The sequence below is a fragment of the Schistocerca serialis genome, chromosome 6 (assembly GCF_023864345.2).
Source record: "Schistocerca serialis cubense isolate TAMUIC-IGC-003099 chromosome 6, iqSchSeri2.2, whole genome shotgun sequence".
NCBI classification, from domain to species: Eukaryota; Metazoa; Arthropoda; class Insecta; order Orthoptera; family Acrididae; genus Schistocerca; species Schistocerca serialis.
In genome coordinates this window covers 595,695,849-595,723,043 of record NC_064643.1, presented here as the reverse complement: position 1 = coordinate 595,723,043, position 27,195 = coordinate 595,695,849, and the positions used below count along the sequence as shown (strand labels likewise).

Here is a 27,195-nt window from a genome sequence, read left to right as displayed (position 1 = left end):
TTAGTTAACAAGTACTGCCTCATTGTTTTTGTTGTTCTCCTCCTCGTGTATTTGTGCTTTGATTTCTTGCACTCCAAAGCCTGGTTTATGTGTGTTTTTCTGTATTCTAATTCCTTATTGTTTTCTTTTTGGCCTTGAATGTATGAACTTTCAACAACTTTGAATATCATAATTTTAATTTTTGCAGCTACCTCCAAGACAATAGAAGAGCTGAAGAAGAGTGTGTCACTGTTGAAATTGCCCAAGGAGCATTCGCCAAGAGTTTGAGTTGGCAAAATCAAGATGGCTGATAAAATTAAGCAATTTTTCCAAAAGAAAAAAGTAGATGCAAAGTTCAAGAGAGCAGGGAAGGGATACAAACTAACCGATGAGCAACCAAGGTCAAATACAGTGACACCGAAGAGCAGTGTGCCGACGACATCACGATCTGCCCTTTCAGCGGAAGCAAGCCAAGCAGCTGCTGCTGCAATGGCTAGACTAGGTGGGCAGAAGCAAGACAGTGCAACAGCCTTCACGTAAGAGAGATATTTGTTTGAACCTTTGATTGTTATCCTCAGATATTGCGGCCTTAGCCATTGTAGTGTCAGTGAGTGCAGTCATTGAGTTCTGTAACCTCATTTAATAAATAATGTTGAAATTGACTACGGCTCCAAAATGATGACATGTAGAATGGGACATGCAAATGAACGAATTGCTTATTTAAGTGGCAGACATGAATGAGCAATCTTTCAACTTACCCGTTCATGAAAGATCTCACACGAGTGTTCCAGAAAATAAAACGTAGCTGAAAATAATAGACATATTTAATATTTTAGTAGCATTAATAAGATGATTTTTTATCCTTTTGAATAGAAATGAGTATTAAAATTATCAACAAATATTTTGATGGGACTCATCTTCCAACAGGGTTGATAATCGTTCATACCTCCATGCTTGCTCGGTTTCCTCTCATATCTGGTTTAACATAAATTGCCATTGTAGAACACACACGCACATGCGCACACACGCGCGTGCGCGACTGCAGTCTCTGGCTGTTGAGGCCAGACTGTGAGCAGCAGTGCGTGATGGGGGAAGCAGTCTGGGTGGTTGGGGTAAGGAGGAGGGTGGAATGGGGAGACGGTGGGATACCACGGTAGAGGTTGGGGTGGTAGAGTGCTGCTTGTGGGAGCATAGGGATGAGGTGGAGAGAAGGTAGGGCAGCTAGATGCAGCTGGGAGGTTAGACGGAGGTGGCAGGGGTGGGGAAGCAGAAAAGGAGAGAAATGAAAAGACTGTAGGTGCATTGGTGGAACAGAGTGCTGTTTAGTGTTGGAGTGGGAACAGGGAAGGGGAGATAGGTGGGTGTAGGCAATGGATAACAAAGGTTGAGGCCAGGAGGGTTATGGAAATGTAAGAGATATTGCATGGAGAGTTCCCACCTGCACAGTTCAGAAAAGCTATTGTTGGTAGGAAGGATCCAGATGGCACAGGCTTTGAAGCAATCATTAAAATGAAGAACACTGTGTTGGGCAGTGTGCTCAGCAGCTGTGTGGTCCAACTGTTTCTTGGCCCCAGTTTGTTGGTGGCCATTCATGCAGACAGACAGCTTGTTGTTTGTCAAGCCCTCGTAGAATGCAGCTTTGTTTGTAGATCACATGATTGGTTTCACAGGTAGCTATGCCTTTGGTGGGATAGGGGATGCCTGTGACTGGACTGGAGTAGGTGGTGATGGGAGTCCCAGACCTGTCTCATACATCTTCAAACCACCACCACTTACTGCGGTCCAGTCTCAAGCGTCACCTGTCCCATCAAAGGGAAATCAGTCATGTGATCTACAAGCTAAGTTGTAACCACTGTGCCCATTCTACATGGGCATTACAACCAGTAATCTGATATGAAACTTCCTGGCAGATTAAAACTGTGCCGGATTGAGACTCGAACTCGGGACCTTTGTCTTTCGTGGGCAAGTGCTCTACCATCTGAGGTATGCAAGCATGATTCACGACCCCTCTTCACAAATTTAATTTCGCCAGTACTCCTACTTTCCAAACTTCACAGAAGCTCTCCTGCAAACCTTGCAGAACTGGCATTCCTGGAATAAAGGATATTGTGGAGACGTGGATTAGCCACAGCCTGAGGGATGTTTCCAGCATGAAATTTTCATGCTGCAGTGGAGTGTGCTCAGATATGAAACTTCCTGGCACTCCGCTGCAGAGTGAAAATTTCATTCTGGAAACATCCCCTAGACTGTGGCCAAGTCATGTCTCTGCAATATTCTTTCATCCAGAAGTGCTAGTTCTGCAACATCTGCAGGAGAGCTTCTGTGAAGCTTGGAAAGTAGGCGACAAGGTACTGGCAGAATTAAAGCTGTGAGGTTGGATAATTAAAGCTGTGGCGGTTGGATAGCTCAGATGGTAGAGTACTTGCCCAAGAAAGATAAAGGCCCAGAGTTCAAATCTTGGTGCGACACACATTATTAATCTGCCAGGAAGTTTCATATCAGCACACACTCCTTTGCAGAGTAAAAATTTCATTCAGGAACCAATCTGTCTGTCTGCTTGATGGCTGCCAACAGACTGTGGCCGAGAAACAGCTGGGCCACCCATTTGCTGAGTGCACTGTGCAGCACAATGATCTTCATTTTAATGACTGCTTCACAGCCTTTGCCATCTGTTTCCTTCCAACCAACAACAGCTCTTTTGATTTGTACAGGTTGCAACTCTCCCTGCAGTATATTCTATGTACCTGTAATCCTCCTGGCATCAACCTTCATTAGTAATTGTCCTGCACCCACCTATCCCCTTTGCCTGCTCCCACTCCAACACTACACAGCCCTCTATTCCACCAACACACCCAAAGTCTTATTACTTCTAATCTATTTCACTGCCCTGACTGCCTCCCGACTGCACTTAGCTGCACTACCTCCTCTCCACCTCATTCTTGCATGCTCCCACAAGCAACACTTAACTGTCCCCAACCCCTACACCACCCAGATTGCTTCTCCCTTCATGCACTGCTGCTCGCAGTCTGTCCTTGGCAACCAGAAACTTTGGTCATGTACATATGGCACTCGGGTACTTGTTATCTTCTGATGAAGATCTTTTTGGCTGAAAGGTTATTTGTTCAGCAGTCTTTTTGTTGTGCCTATCTGTGACTCAATATCTCCACTATGTGGTGAGTAGCAATCTTTCCTTTTCATATTATTGCATCCTGGATTTTCCACTATTTTATTCAATATTATTTTTGCTATTTTTTGAATGTAGTTAATGGTAGAGCCCAATTTGTTGTACATCCCGAGCTCTAGGTTGTGTTGAAAGGTAATAAGTTGATTGTGAGGTGATGAAACCAATGAACTTGATTCCATCAGATGTTATCAATAGTACTGTTGTGTAGCATTATTTAAATTCTTCCTTTTGTTGTATGTGATGTTCAAGTTTGCATGTTCATGATTGGTTGGCAGAAGTAATCCAAGCAGACACCATGTTGATTTATGTATTTCAAAACTGAAGTGCTATATTTGGCAATTTTCTTATTTATACTTGTGTACTATGAATGTATGCAATTTACTTGAAGCATCACATTAAAGGTATTTACAGGGTGTGTCTTTTTTATATGATTTGCTACGTAAAAGTTGAGAAATGTGACGTTGACAAAGCTGTTACTGGATGGAGTTGTCGTAAGCATAGTATTTTTGTTCGACATCACATCATAGTTTGTTATGGGGGAAATTAACTGTCATTTTAAGATCATACATGAACCTCAGCCATGAAGAAAAAAGAAATTAAAAGACAATTTCAGATTCAATAACTATCAGTTACAACTATAGTTCAATTCTTTTATCTTGGCGGCTTGCGCATGCCCGCCCAGACGCGGGAGATTGCTGCGTTGCCAGTTGCACACGACGCATGCGCCAAGAGAAGCAGCGCCATAGTAAAGCATAGTTCGCAAGCTTACGTTTAGGGGGGAGCGCGCAGTTCATTAAGTAAAGCCACCACGGCCGCATTAACCCTTTCGCTGCTACAGATACGTGCTCCCCGCATTCCGCACTGTGGGCGATTTTGTCACTGCACTGCTCGCCTGTGCTGACACATGGTGTTCCTACTGCTTTGACACTCTTATCATTCGATTCCACAAAAACTATTTGGCCCAAAAATTAGATTTTTACACATCTCCTTGACTGATACCTTCCCCCCATAAATGACTTAATTTTGTTTCGATGTTCAACGCAGTTATTATGCAGCATTAAATATAGTAAACCATTGCACGAAATTTTGAAGAGTTTGCAGAGGTAAAAGTCCATAGAGTATACTTTCCATATGGTCGATTTTAGTTGCCACAATGTTGAGAGTGAAATGTGGACAAGATACCTAAATTTCATATAAAATTTACTGTATAACAATATCTCATTTAATTTAAGTACGACATAGGTGTCGTATGTAATATTGAGAAATATTCCGTCTTTCGCGACTGTAACAAAAGTTTTATTTACACCGGGCACGTTTGGTTTTATTTTTATAAGCACTTCAATCAATCAAAAGGAAGTAGACAAAATACATTAAACAAAACTGTGGACTTACAAAAACATTAGGACTTGAATATACCGTCTATCAGTGAAGTGCTCTGAGCTATGTCAAATGTAATTTTTGTGTGTGACACACACAAACAGCATTTATTTGCTAAAACACTGATCAGCAGACACAAACACTGAATATTGTGTTATCGCAGCACAAAACTACGAAAGGTGACTTGGCAATCGAGGAGACAAAATATGTCCATTGAAGATGCTTCAAAAGAGAGAAACGCGTCTGGTCTAAATAAGTCGCTTATTACAGTTGCAGAAGAGGAATATATTTCAATGCCATTGGTAAAACTGCGACTGTGGAACAAAAACAAGAAAGAGAACATGAGTACCATTGTGTATGTGCCATACCTTTCATTGATTGAAGTGCTTTAAAATAAAGCCAAACGCGCCCGGTGTAAATAAAACTTTTATTACAGCCGTGAAAGACGGAATATTTCTCAATATTACATACGACACCTATGTCGTACTTAAATTAAATGAGATATTGTTATACAGTAAATTTTATATAAAATTTAGGTACCTTGTCCACATTTCATTCTCAACATTGTGGCAACTAAAATCGACCGTACGGAAAGTATACGCCATGGACTTTTACCTCTGCAAACTCTTCAAAATTTCGTGCAATGGTTTACTACATTTAATGCTGCACAATAACTGGGTTGAACATCGAAACAAAATTAAGTCATTTATGGGGGGAAGGTATCAGTCAAGAAGATGTGTAAAAATCTAATTTTTGGGCCAAATAGTTTTTGTGAAATCGAATGATAAATGTGTCAAAGCAGTGGGAACACTATGTGTCTGCACAGGCGAGTAGTGCAGTGATGACAAAATCGCGCACAGCGCGGAATGCGGGGAGCACGTGACTGCAGCAGCAAAAGGGTTAATGAAGAGACAAAGCACTAGAAATTTCAAAAAATTGCATTCAAACGAATAAAATTCGTGAAGTAAGACACTTCGATATTGTTTTTAAATAAAGAAAATATTTAGCATCACACAAGGTTTGAACTTGTTTCCTTTCGCTTCCTAACCCAACGCCTTAACCGTTACGCTAACAGTTCATGCAAAATTCTGACAAACACTGTTGGTGTTGAATTACTCGCACTTCGTCGAAGTACAATAGGAAAGAAACAATTACCGCTGTTCTTTATTGCGAAAAAGCGGTTCGTGAAATTGATACAAACACCTTTCCTTGCTATCGCCTGAATTAGGAGTCTTATTGCTTGTTTGGTTTAATTAATTAATAGAATATGAAGCAATTGGTATAAAGAATGGTTTTTCCAAACTTTCTATAAAACAAAGTCTGCTATCAAGACATTGCTTTTGTTCTATTACTTTATTTATGACTGAACGTTTCTAAAACTGAAGACACTCGTCCGTGCTCTGTTCTGCAGTCGAGATCTGGCAACATCGTTCTCTGTTCATTGGCTGACTGTATGTTGTGACGTCAGATGCGCAGAACGAACCTAAACTCGGCCGCCAACATAAATGACGCGCACTATAGTAGAAGACTACCATACTGAGACCGTCATTATTTTTGCATTATGGTTTTCGTGAAATTTTTCTGCACTTACGCATAACTGCTTCATTATTTGGTTCCACTCCTGCATTTACAGCAAATTATTTGTAAATTTCCCGGGTTCCCGGGTTCGATTCCCGGCGGGGTCAGGGATTTTCTCTGCCTCGTGATGGCTGGGTGTTGTGTGCTGTCCTTAGGTTAGTTAGGTTTAAGTAGTTCTAAGTTCTAGGGGACTGATGACCATAGATGTTAAGTCCCATAGTGCTCAGAGCCATTTGAACCATTTGTAAATTTATCAGCACAAGTCGACTAAACAGGTGATACATCATTCAGATGTTAAAAACATTGCTATGTATGGAGCAATGTTGAAAACATTGCTGCGTATGGAGCAGAAATGTGGGTAATAAACAAGCATCAGAGAAACAAGGTTTGCATTGGAGATGGACTTTTGGAGGTGAAGTTGTGACATCCAAGCTGCACAACGTACCAAATACCAACATTAGAGAGGCTATGGTTGTCGATGAATCAGTAACAGACACCATAGAGATAAAATGTCAAAAATTGTATAGACATGTAGATAGAATGGACAATAACCAATGGCAAAAGAAAGAGTGGCATTATACCACAGTGGAAAGAAGAAAGCGTCGAGGATTTAGGAGCAGCTGAAGTCGAGAGGTCTGGAACATGACGGATACCAGCGGACTAAAGAGAGAGACTCGTACGATCAGAGGAAATGGAATGTGGGAAGCAAGATGATGATGATGATGAAAATGCTACATTGTTAATTCACTGTCTTATGGATTTAAATACTAGAATAATCATTTCAGTACCATGTGCTGTCAAAAAGAGTTGCAAGAAAATTTTTCTTATGCTCTCACATACCGCTCATCATCAAGGTTTTGTAGGCACTCATTTTAAACACACACACACACACACACACACACACACACACACACACACACACAGCGAACAACAAGATATTTGTCTTCATATTCTGTGGAGAGCGTAGTATTCGGTGGTGTTGACTATTGCTTTGTTAGATGCAGTAGCATCAGTGGTTGTGGATCTGTCTGGCAGGTTCCTGCAGACAAGCAAATGCTGATAGTCCTGACAAATTTCATCATCACTGCTGAAACACAATTTCCCTGGTAGACTTTGCATTGTGATGCCCCAGTTCTCAGTCTGTTCAGCATCATCCAGGTCACATAAGGCAGGTTTGAGCCTGTGGCTGGTTCGTCTTTGAAATTTGTTCAGTGCGACTTAGGGAAATGCCCGCATCTCGTGGTCGTGCGGTAGCGTTCTCGCTTCCCACGCCCGGGTTCCCGGGTTCGATTCCCGGTGGGGTCAGGGATTTTCTCTGCCTCGTGATGACTGGGTGTTGTGTGCTGTCCTTCGGTTAGTTAGGTTTAAGTAGTTCTAAGTTCTAGGGGACTGATGACCATAGATGTTAAGTCCCATAGTGCTCAGAGCCATTTGAACTTAGGGAAATAATCTCAACAAAGTTCCAGGAGATGAAGGAATTGCTGTAGTATAAGTTTAAGGTGGAGGAGGGAGAAAGGAAAGGGAAGGAACCAATGTTGTAGCTGCATCGTGGCTTTATTCGAAATCGGCAGTGATGGGTGAAAATATCTATCGGACCAGGACCCAAACCTGCAATCTTCTGCTTACTAGGCAGTTACATTCATCACTGTGCCATCCGGACACAGCGTTTATAGTAAATGCTGGGACTATTTCAGCATGCTCCCTGGCTGACCGACACACCCACCTGGTGCCACCTATCCGCAGTAATTGGCAAGATCTCGTTGAGTTGTGTAAAATGTGTTTGCAGAGGTAATTGATGTGAAAGACACAATACTTAATCCAGCACTGTTCCTTTTCACCTTTTTCTTTCCTTTTTAACTCTAATGTACAGAATGTTAGCAGATAACTTACATATTCCATTTATTCTTTCTGCGTTCCATTTCTCCCATTAAGAATTTTTTGTGATCTGAGTCTGATATTACACACTGTAATTCAACATATTTTGGAAGAAGTTTTTTGAGCACAAAATCATTCAGTTGCACAGTTTGTAAAGCTGACTAGTATTAATTGGTCCAGCAGATTAATTGAAGGTTCAGAATCACTTTAGTTTTTCTGTAAGTTAAGTCTCAACTTTCCAATTTACATGAATGATAGTTGTTGTCCTTGGAAAGATAACCATTCTTGTGAGAGAAATCTTCTAACTGGGAAGCATTCTTTAGGAATTCTTGAATTTTTTAGCTACTACAATCATGTCTATGAACTGTATTACTGTAATTTCATTATTCGTATGTGTTTGCAAGCATTTGAACACGCAAAAGATGCATGCAGCAGAGTATGCCAACTGAAGCAGAGTGAACAGACTGTTAAAAATATTTGGAAAACTGAAATTTGCGTCAGATGAGCTGTATCTGAGGAATTACTTTGTCCGATAGTTGAGTCTAAATTTAAATGTGCCTGTGTGCCTCTCAGTCCCTCCTGTTGTGATGAGTAGCAATCTATCCTATTTTGTTGTTATTCCACCCCAAATTTCCTATTGTTTGAAAAACATTGAATAATGAACTTCTGCAACACTCCCCTTGCCAAATGGTGAAAAGGGTCACAGTGATGACCAATCGACCAAAAGAGTTATTTTTATGGTTTCCTAACCAGATTGATATGGAATGTTTCCAAGTACCCTATCAGCACAGAAAAAAAAAATTATCAGACTTGCTGGACACAGCAATATGTATTAAAGGAAAATTGTACTCTAGCAAGTTATAAATGTACAACATGTGTATCTAACTAAAAAGAGTGGAAATGAAAATTGTGGCACACGCTTTTAAGATTTAATGCGAAAATGTAGTGAATATTATTAGCGTGGCCTTTGACCAAGAAATATTTAAAAAAATTCACTGGAATATACATTTGGTGAAGCAATATTTTTACATTTGTGCTGCTTCGTCCACATTCTGTAATTTGTGTTAGTGAATTCTCTCTTCCTGTTGGTGAAGTTTCTCCTGTCTTATTTGGGTTTATTTGAAAGTAGCAAGACTAAGAAGAATACTTGTGAGGGGACTCAACTTAAACCATTGATTACGCAGGTAACAATATACAAATAATTAGTTTCAGAATTGTATATGATATCCCTCTGCAGCATTTGAGAGCTGTGCCATACTAGTATGAGGAAATTTTTGTCTCTGATTTTAGAGCATGATGAAAAAGATTCGTAAAAATGACAGAGGATCCAGCAATTGATTCTTGCCTAGAGTATTGTTGACGTAGAAGGAAATGATTTTTTTTTTTTTTTAGGGGGGGGGGGGGGGGGGTAGGAAGGATAAGCATCAGTGTTCAGCATCTGTTGGTTATATGTAGGTGTGTGGTTGCTGCTCTTATTTTTTGTCTGTTGATAATTTTTTATTGAAATACACAAGTGTCAATAAAATTCTTCTGTATGAGTGACCACATCATGAGAGATGAACTACCAATATTTTGGCTGACTGTATCTCATGCTACACAGTCATACACCCGGAGGGATATCATTGAAACAGACTCAGTAAAAGATGTTTTGTCATAGGTAAGATTTTAAATTCAGCACTATTAGTACTTTATCCTCTGAGTGCCGACACCATTTTCATCACCACTCTCACTAGTCATCACAAATGTTCTCACTCTTAACTATATATTTCACTATCTTGTGTTCTGATGAATACTTGTGAAGGACAGTTCATATCATACTGCACATACATTTATGCAGTTTTAAACAGACTATATAGATTCAGAAGAAATACTATTTATAAGGTATGTGATAATTACTATTCTCTGTTTAGTTCATTAGCTGCAATCCAGGCACAAGTACGCAAAGAACTAGAGGCAGAAAAGAAAGCAGCGTCTGCAGCAGCAAAAGAAGAAGAAGAAGAAGTAGTTATAGCTCAGCAGAAGCTATCATCGGAAGTTGAAGCTTCACCGCACTTGGCGGTGAATGGAGTGTATTTCAAATGTCCTCTTATAAGTGAGTATTTAAAATTTATTTAAATAGGTTGTAGTAGCATAAATCTGCTGCATTCACTAACCTATAAGAGATAGTTTGAAATTGCTTTATTTTCTGCTTATAAATACTAAAGATGTGTCAGATTTTTGGTTACTGGTGTTACACATCATCTGGCAAAGCCCAGTTGAAAAGGTAATGTGCATAAGGATGTACTTGCAAAATAAAAAAGTGCATGAACGCAACAACATATCAGTGTGTTCCATGCTCTTGTGCCATTCCAGTACTGTGGTTTCTATAAGATACACACCACATAATGCAATGTAATAATCAACTGTGGGACATGGCATCTTACAACAAAAAAATGCGTACATTTGTCTGCTAGCTGAAGTTCAGAAGTTGGTATAATGTGGACGCTTTCAACAAAGCAGTTCTAGGGGATAGGTATTTAGAAATGTGGTTTCATCAAGTACCTGTAGATGTTGGTCTTAATTACCTCATTTTTGATACTGTGAACCCCAGCAAGCCATTGTGCAGTACCCTTTGCTCAGTGCTTTGCATTGTGCATGCTCGCTATTTCTTTTTGTGTTTTGAAGTGCTGCTTTGTGAAAGGGAATCAGGGCTTGCTCCCTCACTGCTCCTCCCCTTTTGCTAGTAAAAACTCTAGATTGTTCTGTGATGATCAAATTAGGAGTGAAAAGAAAAAAAAATGCCAAGAAACATCTTAAATCAGAACAGCACGCAGCTCACCTGCAGGAAAATGCTGCTGCTTCTCAACAGAAACGATCATTTGTTGAAAGCTAAAATAGAGCCAAAAAAAGAAAACAGGCAAATACAGTTTTAGAAAAAGGAAACTGTTGAAGTTCTTACAAAGGTAAACGTTCCGGATAAAAATCAACCCAACCACCACTTTTTTTTTTAACAGTCAGTTTCAAACACATGCCTTTAGGCATGTAGCATGACAACCTTTTAAATTTGTACATCTAATCACTAACAAACAGAAAATGTGATTGCAACAAAAATAGACGTAAATTTTACCCAAAAATGTTTTCAGGTCCCTATGGTCTTCACTTAAAAGACAAACTGTCCTGAGAAGGTTCTGGTATACTTAGTTCTTCCTGAAACTTATCCCTTGGCAGTATCAAACAATGGAAAATTTGGAGATGCTGAGTCGCACACAGACATAACAAAAAGACTGTCACAAAATGAGATTTCAGCGAACGAGGCCATTGTCGAAAAAAGACCACACACGCATGCGTGCACGCCCGCACGCGCCCACACACACACACACACACACACACACACACACACACACACGACCACTTCGACAGAGGCCTTGTTGACCGAAAGCTCATTTTGTGACAGTCTTTTTTTTGTACCTGTGTGTGACTAGCATCTGTGCCAAGTATAACTTTTAAAGAACAATGTTCCTTTCTTCAGAGTAAGTATAAATGACAGAAAGGTGCAAAATAGGAAAATGTTTAGCATAAACTGAAAGGGCCGTACATGAGACTGAGGAAAGAGACTTGCCACATACTAGAATGAGATGGGAAATTGACAACAGAAATGAAAAGAAATGAAAAGAAAACAAAAAATTAAAGAAGTGCTGGATGACAAAGTATGTCACATGGGTGTTGCAATGATTGACTCGATTAAAGAAACCTGACATGAAATTGTGGCCAAAAGGGCAAAATAAAATGCCCCAAACAACTTATCCTTTCCTTTAAGGGAAGGGAATGAAAAGTCTAATAACAAATGGGGAAGGTGTAGAATGAATAGTGGAGATACCGAGTTGCAGACAGGCACAACAAAAAGAATGCTAATACGTTTAAGCTTTCAGCCAAAGGTCTTCTTCTACACACACACACACACACACACACACACACACACACACACACACACACTCATGCAAACGCAACTCACACTCGTGTGTGTGTGTGTGTGTGTGTGTGTGTGTGTGTGTGTGTGTGTGTGTAATGCAGAAGAAGGCCTTTTGGGCAAAAGCTAAACTTGTTAGCAGTCTTTTTGTTGTACCTGTCTGCGACTCGGCATCTCTGCTATATGATGAGTAGCAGTCTATCCCTTTCATAATATTGTCATTATACCGTCTTGGATTTTCCATTGTTTGAATAGCAAATCATGTTTACTGGTTAGTAGCTGGATATTCAAATGTATTTATTCCAGTAGCTTACAGTTTCCTCAGAGTTTTTTCAAGTTCTTGCTGTTTCGATGGCGTGTCACATTTCTTAACATGAACTACCCTTTATGGGAGATTATTATTAGCGCACATATAGTAAGGTGTTAGGTTTGTTGTTGATTGTGATGAGATGGGTTTAGGTAAAACCCAGCACCAATATATAGTCTATTCCTCACAAATGGCATGAAGGGGGATCAGTGAGCATATGTCACCAACTGAAAGAAGAATCATTGACTCCCCCTTTCCATGAGAGACTGTAGAAATATGCAAAATTTAATTCTAGACATACACACAAAGTGTCATATGATTTGGAATTTTGTGCCAGTACCTCTCATATGGCTAAATGCTCAAGAGGAAAAATCTAAATAAATTTGATATGATAAAGGTCAAAAAGCTGCTCGAGGAAGTTACAGAAACCATAAGTAAAAATGTTCACTGTAGAGTTTGCACTCGATGAGAACTTTTAACTAACAGATGCTGCTGTGTGTCTATGAGGAGATTAACATCAGTTGTAGCATTTGTCACCGTTGCTAATTGTTTAAATGCCTGCATTTAAGTTAATTTCTGTTTAAATGTTTGCATTTAACATAATTTTAAGCATAACTGCACTACGAGGAAAGTTTTGACTGTCCCACTTGCAGCACAATGTACATTGATATAGTTATAGAGGAAATATAGTCTGCGTTAAATTGATATTGACTTCATTTTTCAAGTATCTGGTTGTGATTTATCTTGTTTCTATCACAACAGGTGATGAAATACTTTCAAAAGAAGAGTGGACCGTAAAAATTAAAGAATTCTTATACTCTCAGTTAGAAGAAGAACGTGGATTAACATCTTGTCTTATCATTCACTCCTGCAACAAGAACAGGGAAAAAGTAAGTATGGTATTCTTTCACTGCTTTTTATTTGCCCAAAGCCTATTCCACCCCCCCCCCCCCCACCTTGCCCCTGCCAAATTAAATGTGACATGTAATATCTGCAATTGCAGCAACAGTTATTACAACCTTTTGAATACTTACATCTCTGTGTTATATTTGTTACAGATAGCTCAGTGTGTGGAGACACTTTGTAAGTATTTAGAGAACATAGTGCAAAATCCAACGGAAGATAAGTACAAAAAGATTCGAATGTCAAACAGAATATTTCAGGAACGTGTTGCACCCATTGAAGGAATTCAAGATTTCCTAATGGCAGCTGGATTTGAAATTAAAAAGGAAGAATTTCAAGGTAGTGAAGAGGACTACCTTGTATTTTCTGAACAGAATGTTGAAAGCTTAGAATATTTATCAGTAAGTAAAACTTAGTTATAATAAACATTTATTTTAGTAACTGTGTTGCTAAAAGTTTCTTCGACTCCTGTAACAATTCTCATGTCATATAATTAACTTGTGACACTGTAAATTATGGGAATAGAGTGAGGTTTCATGTAAGCAGTTTCTTTCTTTTTCTTTTTTAAATGAAACTAATGTAAACCTAAATACAAAATTGTTTAAAAGGCCTGCTGTGGAGCATTTGCAACAATACTATCTACATGTACGTTAATAAACTGCAAACCACTGTGAAGTGCATGGCAGAAGGTACTTCCCATTGTGCCACTTATCGGAGCTTTTTAACGTTCATTTTACATACAGAGCACAGGAAGAATGACTGTTTAAATGCCTCTGTATGCATTGTAATTGATTTAATCTTGTCTTCGCAATCCCTGTAGGAATGGTATGGAAGAGGTTTTAATATATCCCTGGATTATTCATTTAAAGCTGTTTCCTGAAACATTGTAAGGAGGCTTTCTGGAGATAGTTCGCGTCTCTCTTCAAGTGTCTATCAGTTCAGTTTCTTCAGAATGTCCATTACTCTCTCCCTTAAATCAAACAAAATTGTGACCTTCTCTGTCTATATTACAGAAGTGTCCGATTCCACTCGTCTGCTTTGACCTATGGCGGCGCCTATGATGTCATTACATAAACATGACTACAAACACGAAAATACGTACAGGAAACCAACAAACATATCTCACTCCAAAAATATAATGAAACGAATGGGACCAGCGCGGGAAATTGGGGGTTTTGGGGTGGGGACAAACTAAATACACACACACACACACACACACACACACACACACACACACACCATGATCCCAAACCACACAAAATGACAACATAAAAACAACACAAAATTCCCAAATTCCACTACACGTACAATATCCACACTTCCCTTCACCTACATAGCTCATCCGCAATTGTCGATACCACAAAATAAAAACCAACACTCCAAAAATTATAATCACACCGCAACTATCAATACCACAAAACCAACACCTGAAACAACAAAAACTGGAATTGGACACTTCCCTTTACCTATATATGTCAACTACAACCGATGATACCAAAACACATTTAACTACGACACATTGCTATCGGACAACAGACGATACCAAAACACACACAGCTATGACAATGCATTGGAAACTGACACTTCGCTTGACCTATAGAGGTTAACTACAACTGATGATACCAAAACACACACAGCTACGATGACATTGGAATCGGTCACTCCCTTGGACCTATATAGGTTTAACTATAACTGATGATACAGAAACACACGTAGCTACAACACATCGGACACTTCCCTTGACCTATATAGGTAAAATACAACTGACAATACCAAAAAAAATTGGAATCGGGTACTTCCCCTAAGTTACAAAAAATCACAAGAGATGATACCAAAACATAAAACACCTACACCTACAGTAAACAACACCAATCCAACAACACCTGAAAAACCCCACCAAACATCACAACACATGAACAATAGACCCAAAAAAATGACTACTTATCACAAAAAAGTTTCGGCGCTACACACTAGGCCAGCCACCCCAATCACACTCAGCCCCCCCCCCCACACACATAAACAAAAAAACACAACCAAAACAAACTCCCAAACCACCCACAACCTACCAACCCCCCCCCCCCAAAAAAGAAAACCCTTCACCTTCGCCCTCCCCCCCCCCCCCCAAAAAAAAAATTGCCAACGAGTAAAAATCAGAAAAAAACTCGATCGCACACACAACTCAAAAACAACTGCAGCAAAGCAGATCCTCCACAACATAATCATAAAACAAATCCCACCCACCGAACCCACAAAAATCCACAAACCTTACCAACAACCCTCTTCCCCCTGAGCCACAATCACCCCCCCCCCCCCCCCCCCCCCCCCCCCCCCCCCCGTACAGAACAACCTTAACTAACCACCCTTGGCCTATATATTTTACTAATAGCCCTAAAAAAAAACCGAAAAATGCAATGCTCCCCAGGGACGCTTTTCCGCCAGAAATACTCATCTAAATGAGATTACAGGTTAGAAGAGCACATCGTCCCCCTCCCAATGACTGACTTAACTGCCCCCCAAAACCCCTCTATTGTATTAGTACATGCCCCTCTCTCGTAATTCTTGAACTCTAAATTATGATTGACAACTAAATGATCATAACCCCTCTTGCCCAAACTCCTATAAGATGAAAAAGCATCAGAAACTACCGTAATCCCCTCCTCTATATACTCCTCAGTTAACCCCACTAATTCCCTCTTCTTATGCCCCTCCAAAATCCTGAAAACACATTCTGAATACTTCCCCCCCCCTCTCCCCCCCCCCCCCCACCCGAAACAACGGTTCCCCACACCCATAAACCAACTGGAGACTTACCCGTCCCATATTTCGTCTTCCCAAACTGCGACTCGTCTACCTCAACCACCACCCCAGGCCCGCACAACTTACCTCTGTACTTAATACATTCAGTAGAAACTTCACTACAAAACGAAAACCAGTCTAACACCATCCTCTCTCTCACACATCTCATGCGCACAAAAACTGATGGACGATCTATAACAAAAATAAGACATCATCAAAACTCACTCTCTCTCATGGCCAACATAGACCTCTCGAACCAGGTACCGTGCCCTATGGAGCGCCAAAGGTTATCCCTTTGGCACCGCCACATGTAACAGTCCCTGGTCCGAGACACTGGAACTCTGGCCAATCGTATGTTCTCTTTGCAGAAGCTGCATTTCACTATTTCCACCAAAAGTCCAAACAGTTACAAAAACTTAATGACGGCAACATGTCGACCCCCTTCTCAGCCCGCAGACGCGCACTTTTAAATTTAGAAGTCATATCCATACCTAACAAAAGTAGCCACAAATTAAATTAAATGCCTTACTGCATGACAAACAGCAAACCAGTAACAACAATCGACACTGAAACACAAAAGAAAATTAATTCTTAACTCACTGAAACCAATTTCTGTTCTTTAATAACAGTCAAGACCGATAAATTCACACTTAAACCACCGACACACAAATGAACGCAATACACCACATAACACGCGGACCATACACACACCACCAGAGGACACCACCAACTGCAGCAAAATGACATCTGCAAACACAACAAACTCATAAACTAAACTCCGGGCCATTATGACGTCACACTCCACAACATTCACCTCCACCCCATTCTGTCATAGTACATTGATGAAGTTGTCTCTAACGTGATCACCCATGCCTCTGGAACTGCTATTCCCCTTTCTAGAGGTCCTCTCTACAGCTTGCCAATGCCCTGGTGGACCCAAGACATTGGAATAGCAGTTTGGAATCGCCAAAGAGCCCTGCAACATTTTAAGTGACATCCTTTGCAGATGGACCTTACCACTTTTAATCAACTTCATGCAAAGGCTCACTATCTAATTAAACACAGTAAGAAGGAATGCTGGGAGTGTTAAGTCTCCACTGTGGGAATATATGCCTCATCATCACAGGTGAGGACCAAGCTCCATGGTCTTCTGGGCTTCCAACAATAAACAACTGTTCTGGGTCCTATCCTTGCCTCGGATGCAATGGTATTGGATGCTAGCACTCAACTGGTGGCAGCAGGTGATGCTGAGGCCTGATTTGCCTTCTTGGTCACTTCATACGTTCCCAGATGACAGAAAATGTCTTTCTCCAGTGGAATCTTGGTTTACTTCAATGTGGATCCCTGCTCTCTGTGGCTATCGGGGGTACTACAAAAACCGCATTGCCTGTGGCTGACCGTCAGGTGGAGATTGTGTCTTTGTCCTTACTTCTGTCTGTAGTGAACCTGTGCCTCTTCGAACACCTTTAGATGCTGTGGCTGTCAGGGTGAGGACAATGCAAGAAATTACCATCTGTAACATCTACACTATGTGATCAAAAGTATCCGGACACCCCCCAAAACATACATTTTTCATATTACGTGCATTGTGCTGCCACCTACTGTCAGGTATTCTATATCAGCGACCTCAGTAGTCATTAGACATTGTGAGAGAGCAGAATGGGGTGCTCCGCGAAACTCGCGGACATGGTCAGGTGATTGGGTGTCACTTTTGTCATATGTCTGTGCGTGAGATTTCCACACTCCTAAACATCACTAGGTCCAGTGTTTCCAATGTTATGGTGAAGTGGAAACGTACAGCACAAAAGTGTACAGGCCGACCTCGTCTGTTGACTGACAGAGACTACCGATAGTTGAAGAGGGTCGTAATGTGTAATAGGCAGATATCTATCCAGACCATCACACAAGAATTCCAAACTGCATCAGGGTCCACTGTAAGTACTACGACAGTTAGGCAGGAGGTGAGAAAATTTGGATATCATGGTTGAGCAGCAGCTCATATGCCACACATCACGCCGGTAAATGCCAAATGACACCTCACTTGGTGTAAGGAGCATAAACATTCGACAATTAAACAGTGGAAAAATGTGGTGCGGAGTGACGAACCATGGTACACAATGTGGTGATCCGATGGCAGGGTGTGGGTATGGCGAATGCCCAGTGAACATCACCTGCCAGCGTATGTAGTGCCAACAGTGGTGGTGTTATGATGTGGTTGTGTTTATCATGGAGGGGGCTTGCACACCTTGTTATTTTGTGTGGCACTATCACAGCACAGACCTACATTGATGTTTTAAGCACCTTCTTGCTTCCCACTGTTGAAGAGTAATTCGGGGATGGCAATTGCATCCTTTAACATGATCAAGCACCTGTTCATAGTGCACGGCCTGTGGCGGAGTGGTTACAAGACAATAACATCCATGTAATGGACTGGCCTGCACAGAGTCCTGACCTGAATCCTATAGAACACCTTTGGGATGTTTTGGAATGCCGACTTCGTGCCACGGGCTGCCATTCCCCAAGAAACCTTCCAGCACCTGATTGAACGTATGCCTGCGAGAGTGGAAGCTGTCATCAAGGCTAAGGATGGGCCAACACCATACTGAATTCCACCATTACCGATGGAGGGTACCAGGAACTTGTAAATCATTTTCAGCCATGTATCCAGATACTTTTTGATTACATAGTATACCTCCTTCCAGATGGTGATGCTCCTCACGTATTAGCTGCACTGATTTCCAAATTCCTCCACCTTTTTTACTTCTGGGTGGTCTTAACACCTATAACTCTTTGTAGGATGGAACCAAGGTTACTGGCCGCGATAAAAGATGTCAAGAACGTACCAACTCAACTCGACCTTTGCCTCCTAAACACAGATGCCCCCACACATTTCAGTGTGGCGCATGGCACATCCTGGGCCATTGATCTCTTGGTGTGCAGTCCTGGCCTTCTCCTGTCTGTCCACCAGAGAGCTCATGATGACTTGGTGGTAGTGACCACTTTCCACTCTTCCTGTCTCTACCCTAGTGTCCCTCTTCTCAATGCTTGCCCATATGGCCTCTTCCCAAGACTGACTGGGACTCTTTGACCTCCGCTACCACCATTGAAACTCCGTTGCATGCCATCATCAATGAGGTGATCCACACCATCACTTCTACCATTATTACTGCAGCTGAATCGGCAATCCCTAGTTCTTCCAGCTACCCCCAGCGGACGTCAGTGCCTTGGTGGTTGCCACAAATCGCTGCGGCCATTAGAAACGATATGCTGGCCCTGTAATGTCATAAGCACCACCCAGGCCTGGAGAACCTCATTGCCTTCGAACAGCTCCGAGCCCAGATCCACACACTCTTCAGACGATGGAAACCGGAGTGTTGGGAGTGATATGGCTTCACCATTGGTACACAAACCTCTCCTTTCTGGGTTGGTTTGATTATTTTACTGCTATCAGACCCTTGCAGGTGTATGTGGAATTACCACACATGGAGGTGTATCTGCCGATCAGACATAATTGCAGACCATCTTGCCGAGTATTATGCTTTCACCTCTGCGTCTGAAAATTACCACCCCATTTTTTGTTTCCTCAAACAGTGGGTGGAATGACATCAGCTCTCTTTTGGTCCATGCCACCCTGAGTTATATAATGCTCTCTTGAGTGAATGGGAATTTCTCAGGGCCCTTGCCGATTGTTCAAACACATCCCCTGGCCCAGATCGCATCCATTCCCAAATGCTTAAACATCTGTCAGTGGATTCCCAGCACCACCACCTTGCATTCATCAACCACATCTGTAGTGATGACGAATTCCCGTTGCAATGGTGGGAAAGTATCATCGTCCCACTGCTAAAGCCTGGTAAAAACCCACTAGATGTTGATAGCTATCATCCTATCAGCCTCACCAACGTTCTGTGCAAGTTGCTCAAATGTATGGTGAGCCGGCAGTTGTGTTGACTCCTCGGGGCCTTCTGGTTCCATCCCAGGGCAGGCTTCGCCAAGGGCACTCCACCATTGACAACTTGGTGCACCTGAAGTCCGTCGTTTGATCGGACTTTTCCCGGCGACAACACCTTATTGCCATCTTTTTCAACCTGATGAAGTCCTATGATACCACTTGGCAACACCACATCCTCGTACTCTGCATGAGTGGGGTTTCTGGGGCCCACAACCCATTTTTTGTACAGACTTTTTTGTCGATTTATTTCTGCCGCTCTTCTGTTGTGGCTGAACACCGGCTGCAGGGATCTATATGGAAGGTGCAATTGTGGGCCCTCACTCATGGCTTTCAGTTTTTGATATCTTGCACTTCTGTCATCGTACTGTCCATCACCATCCAGAACTTTACCTCGATGACCGGCTACTTGATGTAGTGGAGACTTGCCGCTTTTTGGGACTGGTCTTCGATGCCTGCTTAACTTTGCTTCCCCATCTTCATCAGATTAAGGACAAGTGTTGGGGGAATCTTAATATTATTCAATGCCTGAGCCACACCAACTGGGGTGCTGATTGTCCCTTACTGCTGCAGCTGTACAAAGCCCTTGTACAGTCCTGCATTGACTATGGGAGCCTGGGGTATGGTTCAGCATCGCCCTCTGCATTGCATCTGCTGGACCCTAACCACCACAGTGAAGTTCGGCTCATGACGGGAGCCTTCCAAATAAGCCCAATGAACAGCCTCCTTGTGGAAGCTGGTGTTCCTCCATTGCGGCTCCGGCAGCAACTACTGCTTGCAAATTATACCATCCACATTCATAGTTCGCCTTTGTCATCCAAATTACCATCTCCTTTTCCCTAACACGGAAATCCATCTCCCACAACAGCAATGAAGAACTGGGAATCCCCTTAATGTCCATGTCCGATCACTTCTTAATGAACTCGATGCTTCCCTGCTACCACCTTTCCTGTGGGTCCACTTACGTACACCTCTGGCTGAACCTATTGCGAGGCCCAAAAGGCTCTGTTCCACCTGAGGCCCTCCGCTGGCAATTTCTCTCTCTTCTCAGCGAGTTTAAGGGCTCAGAAATAGTCTACACTGATGGATCAATGGTCAGCGGCCTTGTTGGCTTCGCTTACACTCATGTTGCCCATACTGAACAGTGCTCTTTGCCGGATGGCTGCAGTGTTTTCACTGCAGAGTTGGTAGCCATCTATCGTGCTCGTGAGCATATCCGCTCCTGTGCCGGTGAGTCCATCGTCATCTGTAGCGACTTCTTAAGCAGCCTACAAGCTCTTGACCAGTGCTTCCTTCGACATCCTTTGGTAATGACTATCCAGGAGTCGCTTTATGCCCTTGGGAACTGTGGACATTCAGTGACCTTTATTTGGACCCCAGGACATGTTGGGATATTGGACAGTGAACTTGCTGACAGTCTGGCCAAACAGGATAGCGGTACACCAACTCTGTAGATCGGCCTGCTGGAGACTGATCTCTGATTGGTCTTCTGTCACAAAGTTTTCATGATCTGGGATACTGAACGGTGAACCCTCAGTACCGCAAACAAACTCATGTTATCAAGGAGATAACGAATGTGTGGCAGTAGTCCATGCGAGCCACTTGCAGGGTCACTGGTGTCCTTTATCAGCTCTGCGTCGACCCACCTTGATGTTGCTGTGGCTCCTATATAACTGTTGTTCACCTCTTGTTGGACTGCTCAATTTTAGCTGCTCAACAGTGGACTTTCAGCCTTCGCTGCACCGTACCTAGGCAATGCCTCAATAGCCCATTTGGTTTTACATTTTATTTGGGGGTGGGTTATTGCACATCTAAGGTTGGGCGTGTGGGCTCCTCTCCATCTGCCCTCCCTTTTACTTCTTCGTCACTCTTTCTTTGCATCTTGTTTTCCTTGGTGTTTGTCTTTTCCGTATGTGTGTTCATCTCCCTTTGTCTTTACATTTTAGTGTGTTGCAGAGTGGCTGGCTCATCTTTTTTAACCTTGTGATCAGTCAGCCCTTAAATGTACATTCCCCCCCTTTGGTTTGCTTCTCCTGTTTTCTCCTACGGTGTGATTCTGCGTTACTTTTACATGCTTTTATGTACTGCAACTCCTTTGTTTCTAATTGTTTTATCTTGAGACTTGGTTGCTTGAGGAAAAAGGGACTGATGACCCTGTAGTGTGGTCCTTTTGTATCCCAAACCCTCCACCTCCTCCCAGAAGGAATTGACCACCCTATGCTGCCTCCACGTTGCTCATACCAGGCTAACCCATAGTTTTATTTTACTTACCAAGCCATGTCCACATTGTAGTTGTGGAGCCTTACAGTAGTAGTTAATATCCTGGTGGAATTCTCTCTCCTCCTGGCCCTCCATGCTAAGCAAGTCCTTCCAAATACTTTGCCTCAAATACAAACAGACAATTCACAGATAGTTGAGCTGGTTCTCCTTTTTCTCCGTGAAGGTGGTTTTTATTTTCAGATATAAGGTCTTAAGTGGTCTCCAGGGTGTGAGTGGGATGGCTGGGGTTGTGGAGCATGTTCCTCTGCATGTTGAGTCTGGGGGTCTCGTGATCCTAGCTGACTGATCAGCTCACTATCTCACTCTGATTTCATTGCTTTTTGATGTGGTTTGTATCCTTTTATACTGCATTCTATTGTCTGTTGTAGAGTTAGCAATGTATTAAGTAGTGGGTGCTTTTTCAAATCTTGACTATACTGGAGCAGGGATGGGGATGGCTGCAGGTGGGGCTACTCCTGTCATATGCAGAACCTCGGGGGGGGGGGGGGGGGGGGGGGGGGGGGGGTGCCCACGTGCTGCTTTACCTATTTCTCTCTTGTTGTTTTTATTATTACATTTTTAGCCTTCTCACTTTTACTGTTCTGAATGTACCAACTTGGAGGTATTCTTTGCTCTGTGACTGGCTTTGCCTGTCATTGGGCTTGCAGGGGTCAGATGCAGGGTGGGGATTTTCTTGCCATTGGATGAGCTGTGGGAGATCCCTTGTATGCTCTGACTTACGTACCATCCCAATCCATACACTTCTCCATAAATTCTTTCTGGGCTCTGGCATCAGTATTGCCTTCAATGCATCAGTCTTACTGCTCCTACATACTTTCATCAGCAGACCACGTATTTTGCAGACATCACTAATACTGGATGAACCACCTCTGGATCGGGAACTGATGACCTTCCTTGACTGATGGCCCCCAACCAGCCATCCATCCAGTTGTGACTTGTTGATATTGTAGTCATAGAGAATATGACATACTAATGTCCTTGTAATTTTGCAATTGATTTTTTGCTTATTAAGCTTTGGAAAAAATTATGAGAAGTTTATAATATATCAAATGACTGTGAAATGGTATCCCTCTTGGTTCAAAGTGCTACTTCTTGTCAGGGGACCACTTTCTTGCTCATCTTTAATCTGGTCCAGTATCCCATAGTAGTGGAAAAATGTAACACCCTTAATTTCAGTTATCTTTCTGTAAGCTGCAGTAATATAATGGGTATAGGCAAAGCAGAATTACAAAAGGAATGGGAAGTAGGGGGAGTAACAGAATAATACATGTAGTGAAAAAGTCAACAGCGGAACGCAAAAACTGCAGTTTTCATTTTAATGCATATTTCACCACTCTTGGATAATGTAAATTGTGGGGGCTAGAGAGAGAGAGTGTGTGTTAGATCCCATTGGCTCAAAGTCTTCTTGTTGGCCTAATGCTCTTTTTTTTAAAAAAAAATTAAAAATTAATAAAATTTGTGTATTTGGAACATAAAAAGAAAGTGTCCAAAACCATTTAATTTTGTTTGTGTTTCAGACATTATGTGATGCCCTGAGATCTGCAGAACCAATTTCACTGGAATTAGATCGTAATTTGCAAGTGCTGCTTCCTTCACAAGCAACCCATAGGACAGATTTGCCACCAGTTTTTTATACAATGACACCAGAGGAACTGAAGAAAGAGCAACAGTTAAGGTATTTTTTTTTTTTAAGGAATTTTGGTGAATACAAGTATCTTGCATCAAAATCCATTTTTAGTGGTACATTAATAAATAAAATAGTTGACAAAGTCATATGTATCAGCGATAACATCTGCTAAGCATAAAAAGAATTGATGATAAATTAATAAAAAATATGTACTGGGAACAGATATGGAAGGAAGAAAGTAGCTGGGAATAGATGCCACAGAAAAAGGAAACTGAGATTGGATAGTGATTAAGAGAAGAGATTGGTTGTTGAATAGGCGGTTTAGGAGGAGTGTGGATACTACTAATGTAAAGGGGGCTCAAAAAACTAAATAGACCAGTGAAACTATAACCTTGTTTTGTTGTACATTATACAAAATAATGTTTTTGTATTATTTACTTGATATTATACTTCAATTTAAGATAATGATTTCACAAGCTGCAACATAGTTGTGAGTAGAACAGTGATCCCGAAAGTATAGAATAAATTTCTTTATTTTAGACTACCGGTTTTGATCAGCAATGACCATCTTCATATCTGCAGCAAAACATGGGATAAACACAAATACAAATGTTGGATTGTTTACTATACGTGTGGAAAGCATGCACTTTAAATACATGGCATACCTATTTTAAAACATGTCCTAATTTAATGAAGCCATAGTGGCATCATCAAAAGATAAACTCAAAATCACAAGACAGACTTAAACAATTATCGTACAGTTTCCTTTTTCCAAAACGTGTAAAAAAGTAATGTACTTGAGAGTAGCACACTTACATGGAAACAATTTACTTATCACAGTTTGGATTCCTGAAAGGTTGCTTGAATGAGAATGCTATTTGTATATTCACTCATCAAATAATACATGCCTTAAATAATAACATAATACCAGTTGGTATTTTTTGTGCGCTCTCCAATGCCTTTGATTGTGTAGATCATGATGATCTCTTATAAAAACTCAGGTTTTGTGGAGTTGATGGTATTACACACAGCTGGTTTGAATCATACTTAACAAACAGGGTGCAAAGGGTCATGCTGAATAGTTTAGACAATGTTGGAAAGGTAGAAAAGTTTAATGCCTGGGGCAAAATTAGAAAGGGAGCCCCACAGGGTTCAAGTTTGGAAAACACCCCATGGAATGTTGTTAATGAATACCAGCACAACAGATTGAATCACTGGATTGACGTACAAATTTGCCGTCAGGGTGCACGAGATGATCATGGGAGTGCTCCTGCAGTCCTATGAAATTGCACTCAAGACCATAACTCCAGTTGTAGGTCCAGTGTGTCTAGCAGGCAGATAGGTAGGTTGCAGGCTCTCAGCTGGCCTCCTCCTAACCAACACACAGCCGTTAGGGGCACCAAGGTAGAACCAGCTTTTATCAGAAAACACAACAGACGTTCACCCTGCCCTCCAATTATACCACTGAAGTCAAGGAGGTCGTTTGGGGTCAGTGGAATGCACGCTACAAGGGCATCTGGCTCGGAGCTGCCCGTGAAGTAACCAATTTGTAACAGTTTGTTGTGTCACTGTGGTGCCAGCTACTGCTCAAATTCCTGTTGCAGAGACAGGCTGATGTGCCAGAGCCATGCGCCAAACATGATGGCCTTCCCTCTCGGTAGTGCCAAATGGCCGTCTGGCACCCAGTCTTCTTGTGACCATATATTGACGTGACCAGTGCTACCAGCTGTCATGTACAGTGGCTACATTCCTGCCAAGTCACTCTGCAATATTGCAGAAGGAACATTCAGTTTCTCGTAGCTCTATTACACAACCTCGCTCAAACCCAGTGATGCATTGATAATGGCATCGGCATCTTTGTCGTCTTTAAAGCATTCTTGACTAACATCAGCTCACCACATCCAGTCTCAAAGGTAACTAACGCTCATGACCGTTACACCCCATTTTTAAAGCAGATTTGTTTACATCCGCATAGTGGTGTTATTAGTGCCACTCGTATGCCACTGGCTTGAAATTTAAATAGACACCCTCTTTCAGATGAAGAAACGCACCTGCCAACTTTAGTTTGGGATGCACAACTCCTTAGTATGTGTATGTGAATGACCTTCCACTCAATATTCAACAAGCAGAATTGGTACTTGTTGCAGACGATACTAGTGTTATAATAAATCCCATTAGATAGAAAGCAACAGAAGAGTTAGTAAATGATATTTTCAAAGAATTATTAAGTGGTTCTCTGAAAATTGACTGGCCCTAAATTTTGAAAGAAAAAAAGAAAAAAAAAAAACTCTACATTCAGTTCTGCAGAACAAATAGTCATACTAGCAATTGACGTAGCACATGAGCAGGTGTCAGTAAGTAGGGTAGAATGCTACAAATTTTTGGGCATACATATTGATTAAAACTAGAGCTAGAAGAAGCATTTACTGTGCCTCTCAAACAATTAAGTTCAGCTACTTTTGCTCTTCATGCAATTGCTTATCTTGGAAACAAATGTATCAATCTCCTGGCATATTTACATATTTCCACTCAATAATGCCATACGGGATGATGTTCAGGGGTAACTCATCACATAGAAAGAAAATATTGGTCACACAAAAGTGAGCGGTAAGGATAATGTGTCGTGTAGATACTTCTTCAACTAGGCATTTTAACTGTGCCGTCACTGTTCATATTTTCGCTAATGAAATTCATCGTAAATAATCCATCAAAATTTGAGAACACTAGCGGAGATCTTTATTACCCATTGTTAAAGCTGTCAATGGGAGAGAGAGGGATTGAGTATGCAGGAAAAAAATGTTTTGATCATTTGCTCAGTAACATAAAATGTCAGACAGGTAGCAAAGCAAGTTGTCACTCTGATTTAAAATCATTTCTCCCGTACAGCTCTTTTATTCCATTGAGGAATTTCTACTGGTAGCCTGAAAAAAGAAAAACATTTCTTTTTAAGTTTAGTTGCATAAGTAGGAATAAAATAATAATGTGTTCATTAATGTTAGCATTGATCATGGTATGCATATTCTATAAACTGACTGTTATCACATCATTTCTTTAAAAAAAAATCATTCAAATGATCTATGGAACATGTAACCAACTGACTAACTTAGCATCATCACACACACTTGAGATACGGCATATACTAGGCTACAGTGTCAGGTGAGTTACCTTTTTAACAGCACTGTTGTTCATAACAGTAGCCACAAAATGTTGTCATAAGCTCTTTAGCTGTTGCTACTGTAGGTGTACGTGTATTCATCAATTATATAATTGTACAATATTGACTAAAAAGAATACAGTAGATAATGTCTATAGTGGGCTTACCAGATGTATAAGTTATGACAGCAATAAAATGCAATAAATTAAAAACATGACTAAAGTTAGATTGTGAAGAAGG

The 27,195-nt window shown here is 41.4% G+C and overlaps 1 protein-coding gene and 1 long non-coding RNA gene across 3 annotated transcripts in view; one reads left to right on the top strand and one right to left on the bottom strand.

The window, feature by feature from the left end:
• The window catches only part of LOC126484628 (UBX domain-containing protein 6), a 63,999-nt gene that overhangs the window by 17,877 nt on the left and 18,927 nt on the right, over nucleotides 1-27,195 (top strand). The window contains exons 3-7 of the mRNA XM_050108216.1: nucleotides 188-515; nucleotides 9,904-10,085; nucleotides 13,009-13,136; nucleotides 13,305-13,550; nucleotides 23,692-23,849. Coding sequence (XP_049964173.1) covers nucleotides 283-515; nucleotides 9,904-10,085; nucleotides 13,009-13,136; nucleotides 13,305-13,550; nucleotides 23,692-23,849 — 947 coding nt within the window. The 5' untranslated portion in view covers nucleotides 188-282. The remainder of the gene's footprint in view (nucleotides 1-187; nucleotides 516-9,903; nucleotides 10,086-13,008; nucleotides 13,137-13,304; nucleotides 13,551-23,691; nucleotides 23,850-27,195) is intronic.
• LOC126484629 (uncharacterized) overlaps nucleotides 26,532-27,195 on the bottom strand; it is a 31,612-nt gene continuing 30,948 nt past the window's right edge. For both annotated transcript variants that reach the window (XR_007587893.1, XR_007587892.1), the window contains one exon: nucleotides 26,532-26,722. This is a non-coding gene — a long non-coding RNA (uncharacterized LOC126484629). The remainder of the gene's footprint in view (nucleotides 26,723-27,195) is intronic.